Source organism: Lonchura striata, chromosome 10, assembly GCF_050655825.1.
Source record: "Lonchura striata isolate lonStrDom1 chromosome 10, ASM5065582v1, whole genome shotgun sequence".
In the NCBI taxonomy this organism is placed as follows: Eukaryota; Metazoa; Chordata; class Aves; order Passeriformes; family Estrildidae; genus Lonchura; species Lonchura striata.
This window is the reverse complement of record NC_140712.1, coordinates 23797841-23805228: the sequence shown is the minus strand read 5'-3', so window position 1 is coordinate 23805228 and position 7388 is coordinate 23797841. Positions and strand designations below refer to the sequence as shown.

At 41.1% G+C, this 7388-nt stretch overlaps 1 protein-coding gene across 20 annotated transcripts in view; it reads right to left on the bottom strand.

Moving 5' to 3' along the window:
• Positions 1-7388, bottom strand: part of IQCH (IQ motif containing H) — a 69258-nt gene that overhangs the window by 42808 nt on the left and 19062 nt on the right. For 19 of the 20 annotated variants that reach the window (XR_014957715.1, XR_014957716.1, XR_014957717.1 and 16 more), the window contains 3 exons: positions 2419-2530; positions 1660-1773; positions 1057-1268 (listed from right to left, as the gene is read on the bottom strand). Coding sequence is in view for 16 of the 20 variants with exons in the window: in XM_085589011.1 (XP_085445137.1) it covers positions 1057-1268; positions 1660-1773; positions 2419-2530 (438 nt within the window). In the remaining 4 variants the exon portion in view is untranslated. Of the gene's footprint in view, positions 1-1056; positions 1269-1659; positions 1774-2418; positions 2531-6261; positions 6290-7388 lie in introns of all 20 variants that reach the window. The other variant, XM_085589026.1, reaches the window with a different exon arrangement.

Sequence of the window (7388 nt, the reverse complement as noted above, 5' to 3'; positions counted from 1 at the left end):
AATCTAAGGGCACTACACTCATACTAGTTTTAGGTAATTATTTTTATTTATTTCAACATCTCATTGATAGACAGATGGAGAGAGGGCGTTACAAGGCTGTGGGGTGAAGGGACACAGGGAAAGGCTCCCACTGCCAGAGGGCAGGGATGGATGGGATATTGGGAATTAGGAATTGTTCTCTGTGAGGGTGGGCAGGCCCTGGCACAGGTGCCCAGAGGAGCTGTGGCTGCTCCTGGATCCCGGGGAGTGTCCAAGGCCAGGCTGGCCAGGGCTTGGAGCAGCCCGGGATGGTGGAAGGTGTCTCTGAGCTTTAAGGTTCCTTCCACCCCAAACCACTCCAAGATTGCTTGATCTGTTTCTCAAGTTTACTTTCTCTCTCATTTTCACACCTCCTCGATGGCACAAAAGTCAAAAAGCCTGGAAAGATGAAGTAAAACTCCAGAGAGTTTGTCACAGAACACAGTAATTATCTATAAAAGAAAGAAATGTCCTTTTTTTCATGGGGATCAAGAACAAAGAGCAGGCACTGAGCAGTCAAGGTCAAAGTCCCCCAGAGTCTTCTGTAAATATAAAGGGAAACACCACATTTGCTTAACTGCAGTGAGGGAAATGGAGATGAAACATTCAAAAACTCTTTTATAACAGTAAAGATAGTTAGTTAAGCACTGGAACAGATGGCCCAGGGAGGCTGTGGGGTTGCTATCACCCAAAGTTTTCAGAACAGGTTAGAAAAACAGCTGTCTGCAATATTACAGGTACAAGTAATTCTGCCTGGAGGTCTGGATAACCTCCTAACATCCTTTCTAAACTAATTTTCTAAGGTTCTGTAAAAATAAAAAAAAAGGCAGACAAATTTAGGTAGAAGACTTGAATGAGCAAAAATTGGGAATACACAAAGTATTTGTTATTTTATTTCAGTATTTACTATTTACTGGATGTGGTTCAAACCCTCCTGTGATTTACAGTCCTTTCCTAAACCAGCTCTGGTGAAGACAGTATTAAAAACACAAATAAAAACCTCATTATCCTCACTGAGTGATGAATTTAATCAAATACCTGTGTCTGAGGGGGAATGTGCACCTCAGACTCCAACTGCTGAGCTGGATACCTCCACTCTGCCTTTAATTTCCTTGTTACCACAGAATTGCTGGCTGGGAGTGGTGCAATGCTCCCTTTACTAGAGGAATATGTGCAATAAATGGCTTCCTTTGGCTTTGGGAAGGTGGTGGTGTCTGTGTTCTCAGGGTCCAGTCTGCCACTGATCTCTCCTGTACAAATAAAATGTGCATTGAAGTTTTCATCTATTTATTATCAGTTGTTAATTTAATCATGTGGCAAACAGAGGCCTGATCGGCTTGTCAAAGTCATGATTTCCAGCACCACTGGCTTAACACTGGGTACAGCTCCAGATTTGGGTGCTTAAAACTTGAAATGTGCAGGTAGGAACCCAGGAGGAGCCCAGAAATGAACAGGAACCAAACCCTCCCCAGGGATGAAGAAAACTGATTCCTTCCCAGTTGCAAGACACAAGATTTTCCTGTGCTTTATGCCCTGGAGAATTTGGTGAGTGCTCATCACAGAGCTCTTTCTTTGGGAGATAAAACCTGAGAGTGAAGCTGGGGGTGCAGCTGGAGGATGTTATCAATGCCCTGTACTCACCTACAGCTGATTTCTTGTGCTGCCTGGGGAATTCAGGGAAAGGTGCTGCTCTGGGCACAGCAGGAGGGGCTGGCAGAGCTCTCTGTGCTGCTGGAAGGATGAACCTTTGGCCACCTACAAGAAATTACATTCCTGAGCTATTCCAGCTAGGAATGAAAAGGAATTCTTGGCAATGAAGAAAGAATTAAGCAAAGGCAACCCCAAGTTCTCCATCAACACTACAAATGCAATAGTTTCCTTTAATTGAAAGATTCTTACCTTTCAATACTCAATATTTTACCTTGAAGGAAGGTGAGCTGTGCCTAAAAAAATTGACAAATAAGATATTGCTAACTCTGTGAGTGCTAACTCCGAAATATGACTGTATATCTATAATTATATGCTTGTACAATGCAATTTAATATGAAGACTAGATGAGAATCAACTCTTGCAAAGCACAATATAATCATGTAATTGCCACTATAAACCGATTGCTAAAACAGTCCAAGCCTAGTTAAGACTGAACAATTAATAACCAGCTGTTAATCATGATAGTTTGAGTGGTATTTTTAGCAGAACCTCCACCACACACACAAGGCAGCAGCAGCTGAACCCTGGGAGTTCCAAAAGCTGGCTCGGGGTGATGCTCAGCAGCCTGAACTTCATCCCTACCCTTTGCAAGGTTTGAAATCACAATTCTTGGAAGCCTGGAGGTGGCAGGAAATTCAATTCCCAAATATCTGCTGCAAATAGCAGCACCTGGGGGCCTCTGGGACTCACCTTTCGGGGTGTCTTCTTCTGCCAGGGGTAAGGGAGAGCCCAGGGAGTGAAAGGCAGGCAAAGCCCAAGGGTTGGTGGCTGAGGGACCTTTCCCTATCTTCTGACTGCACACCTGGGAAGAGACAGAACAGGGAAATCTGGGATTTACAGATTTACAGGTTCTCTACTCCTGCAGCAATAAATAATAAATATAATTTCTGCCACGACTGTTTCATTAAGATTTAACAGTGCACCACTCCTTTTATTACTTGTGAACATGCTACAGTATTGTCTACTGTTGTTCCTTCAGTCATTGAAAATAAAGTTAATTAAATTTAATTGATGTCTTGTGTACTATTTAATGAAGGAATCTCAGGAAGTTTGTATTTACACTACTCTCCTTAAAACTGAGCAGTTTAAACAGTTTTTAACAGTTTTAGCAGTTTTTAACACTGTGTTAAAAATATAAAATGCATACGCAGGCAAGGAACCAGAAGGAAAAATAAATACTTTAAAATATTAGCTTTTAATGAGTGATTATCAAGCTTTTAGTGCAACCCAAGCCATGATTGGGATCTTGGAGCTCTGTTGTGTCCTAATTATTGAGTAACAGCACCCAGCAACTTTCCAGAAAGGGCAAAGGAACTCTCAGGAGGGAAATGAGACAGATCAAAATTAACTATTCTAATCTTTGCTCCCAATTTTGTCTAACAACACTGCCCACAGGAGATAAGGGAGAGAAAATCTGTACTTTTTATCATCCTGGAGAACCTTTCAGAGCAAAGCCAGCCCCTCATTTTAGTTCTGGCCATTGGGGAGCATTCTGTTTTAAGGGATGGAGGTGGATGAATCCTCATGTCCTGGTGTTCCAAGAAAACAGCAATAACCATGGAACAAAGGTTAACTTTATGCCTGCTGCCATGGAAGTGACTTGATACTGAGAAAAGGAAATTATAACCCACATTTTCCTGCTCACCCTCAGCCCCTGCAGTCTGGTGAGGCAACAACAAAGATATATAAAAGGCAAGAAATTGAATTAAACAGTGATTCCTCTCCCAGACTGCTGCTGGTGTAGCAGTAAGGCAGCACTGATTTTACTCCTGGTCAGTTTTATCCTAATTTAAATCTCACTTATGAGGTTTTGTTATGATAAACAGCACATGTAATATATATTTATTTTCATTGTGTTCATAGAGATGTAATAAGCTACAAGGAAAAGCAGTTCAGGTGCAGTGTGTGAGTTCAAAAGCAGCCTGGAGGCTTGGTTTTTAACTTTTTTTTTTAAATTGGAGATAGATAATGAATTATTTTTGATGCATCCTTTAATTTCTATAAAATCCACAGCAGGTGTGATGTTAAAACAAAGACTGATGCAACAGAAATGTAATTTAATCTCTCATTTGCACTGCCCAGTGCCATCAGTCAGTAGGACAGAAACACAGTGGGACCAGGGAGCTGATCCAAACCAGCTCCCCAGGAAAATTCCACCCAATCCCTCCCCATTCCCACGTTCTTCCAGCACCCTGACTGCTGCACTGGCTCCCTCCTGAAGAATTCAGGGAGACACCCAAGCAAAACTGCCAAACCGCTGCCATTTGGGGAGTTACTGTCACTGAAATTAAGCCAACACAATTATAATAGGACCTCAAACACAATATTAAGTACAGCAAGATAAAGGTTTGCTTCTAACATCACTGTTTCATCACGAGAACTTTTAAAATTCAGTTTTGCAGGGCTGGAAGTGAGCTCTTAAATTGCAGGGCAGCACAAGGCTGACTTGCCTTAAAATATGCTTAGAGTGTGCTAAAAAACTATTTTTTCATTTCAAGTGCTTCTGAGTGTAATTAACCTGGGACACAAGAAAAACAATTCTATTACCCTTTCTAAAGTGTTTTTCTCCTGTGGATAAACCTCTCCTACTTTATTTTTTCTTTTTGCTTCATTTTAAATAGGGCACTTGTTGGAACACCACAGGGATTTTTCTGATTAGTTCTCTATTTGTTTTCTTTTTACCTAGCAATATTTAACTAGAACAGCTTTTTTTGGTTGGTTTTTTTTTTTTTTGGTAAATATCTTTGTATTTTTTCCTCTAGTAAAACAAATGGTATTAAATACAGAGGATTTACTACAGAGTATTGTGTACCAAACCAGGAACAGAGACATGAGATTTGGTAAGTAAATATTACAAAATCAGAGTTTGATAGTGATGGAAAAAAAGGGATATAACAGATTAATTTATCATTCCATCTATCTTCTCCAAGCTGTCATATTTGTTGTTAAGAAGTTCCTGTCAGGATTTGATGGACACAGCACTTCTCCCTATAAAGGGAAAGAGAAAGCACAGCAAAATAAAATCAATGGAGCTAAGGTCACGTCTCAGGATGTTCAGGAGACTGTCAGGAAAGGGCTCAGAGAAGGCAAATTTAACTGGAAAAATTTGGAATTGCATCTTTAACAACAGATCTTGTGTTATTCTCACCTTCTCTAAGCTCTTAAAGCAACCAGAGATGGCTCTGAACTGTTTCCCACATATTTGGAAAAATCAAGCTTTGCCCCTTTCCTGACCTACTGCTCTCTAGCAGAAACCCAGACCCATCAGAATTCCTCCCTAACAGGTGGGAAAGAGAATAAAGGGAGAACTTTGGTGAATCCCACATCTGCTCTGTCAAACAGCAGCAGCACAGAAGGGAGTGAGGCAGATAATTGCTGCCTTGAACCACAAGATGTTTTGCTGGTGGGCAGAGGGCCAGCTTCCAGCAGGCAGGATTTGTGGGAGCAGGGATGAGCCTCCCTTCCTGTCCGGAGCCAGCTGCGAGCAGCAGCCCATGGCATCCCAATCAGGCAGGGAGTTCTGTCAGGGAATGCTGAGCTGCACACAAACAGCTCTGCCTGCACCCCTGCCTTGTGAAATGACACTCCATCTCCGATTCCAGATGACAAGAACTGGAGGAAAACTTAAAACAAATGGTGACCTTTCAAAAGATTAATTTGTTTACCAACACACCGTTCTGCGTTTGTCAGGAGAGATGGGGGTGACCTTCACATTCCCATTTCCAGGTTGAGAGGATGCTGACTGCACTCATCTGTTAACTTAACTCTCTCTCACCAATTATTTCCTTTTTATTTTTAGTGGCAAGAGGATTTTATTCAATCACCGTGCTGCTTATTATGATTACATGCTGCAATACAAAATGCAAGGAGTTTCTTTTGATTTACTGTAGTGTGACATCAATTTGTTTAAGTCTCATCCTGCCACCACTGCCAAACTCTGCTTTGGCTGTAATTAGAGCCACATGTCTGGGTTTAAAACACAATCAGCTTTGGGCCACCTAAAGACCTGGTTTTCTTCTACAACTTCTTCCAGTCACTTGAAATGAAAGGAATTTCCCTGCCTTGCTTTATAATTTTGAAAATAAATACACTTTCAGGGATAAGCGTTAATGATTAGCAGCATGCAAATGCTGAATAAAGAATGAATAATTGAAGATATGATTAGAATGGTTGTGCTCAAACAAGTGAGCTTAAAAAAAGCCCCAGAATCATTGCCATCACCATTAGAGCCACACTAGATAAGATGCAACTCATAAAGGCTAGAAATCATCACCATATTAAATTCTACCTCATGAATAAATGAAAAGGTTCCTAAGTTTACAGTATAAAATACATTTATAAGAAAACAAGGACCCAAAAGTGCCAGTATAATTCTGTAATAGAACAGCAGCCCTATGAAAACAGAAGGTAGAGCTGTGAATCTTTCCTACATTGCAGCAGTGCATCAGAATTATTTTTGCTGCAATTCAGATTACTGTTCCTCTGGCTGGATACTCCATGGGAAGTATACATATTTAATAATTATCCACTCACCATTTTTCATCTCTCATCCAGATATAGGCTGCAGAAAAAAAAGTGATGCCCAGTGTGTGTTTCAAAGAGAATTACAGCCCTCATTTTAAAATAACTACAGAACTTAGCAGAGGATGAAGCATTATTATTAGACCCAAAAAGGTCCAAAAGGGCAACAGTTAATTGTTCTTAGTTTCTATGATAAAACCCAGCATCAGCAACTTTATAATACCAAAAGAGCAAGAAAAGACATCACTTTTTGGTGAAACAATGAAACCCTGACTAATAATTTTTCCAGCTACTAGAATGGCAGGACAATAAAAAGTCCGGGTAGATTTGCGCTTGACCCCTCAGGTCACCTCCAACCCCGACTTTTTAACCTCACCACTCTTTCAGCCGCTCGTTGAAAACTCCTGAGTGGCTCGAGACAAGCAATTAGTTGGGAGTTTGATTTTAATTTACTCGGGGGACGGGGGATTTGTCCGGGGATTTTTTTGGGGACCCCGCGGACACCCGCGGGACGTGCGCGTACGGACAGCGCCCCCTGCCGGCCGCCCGCCCCTCCCTTCCGCAGCGATTTAATCTCCATTTAATCGAAAATTTTAATCCCAATTTCATCCGAATTAACGGCATTTTAGAGCTGAAGCTGCACGCAGATTCAGTGTCCCTACCACTAATAATCATATATATAATGTATAATAATACAAAATACCTTCCTTAAGTGCTGGTAGACACCACCTTTAACAACAAACGTATCACAGCAAACTGCAAAAATTTTACAGCCAGAGAAGGCAGAACACCCCAAATCACACAATGTGCCCTAAAATGGGAAAATTTTGAAGAGAATAGAGAGGCTTAAAGTAACCAGAGATGGTTCTGAACTGTTTGCCACATATTTGGAAAAAATCAAGCTTTGTCCCTTTCCTGACCTACTGCTCTCTAGCTCTCCCAGAAACTCAGATCCATCAGTACCAGCTTAAAAATCCTTAAAAAAATCCTTTAAAATCTGCTTGGTTTTTAAGCCTGTCAGCTCCTCAGTAACTGTAAATATGTATCTGGGAGCCTGAGTAATTCACATTAAATGCTTGCAATTTAAATCCCCAATAAGTTTGCTGGGTTCAGTGCATGTTTCAGGGAGAGTGGTACAA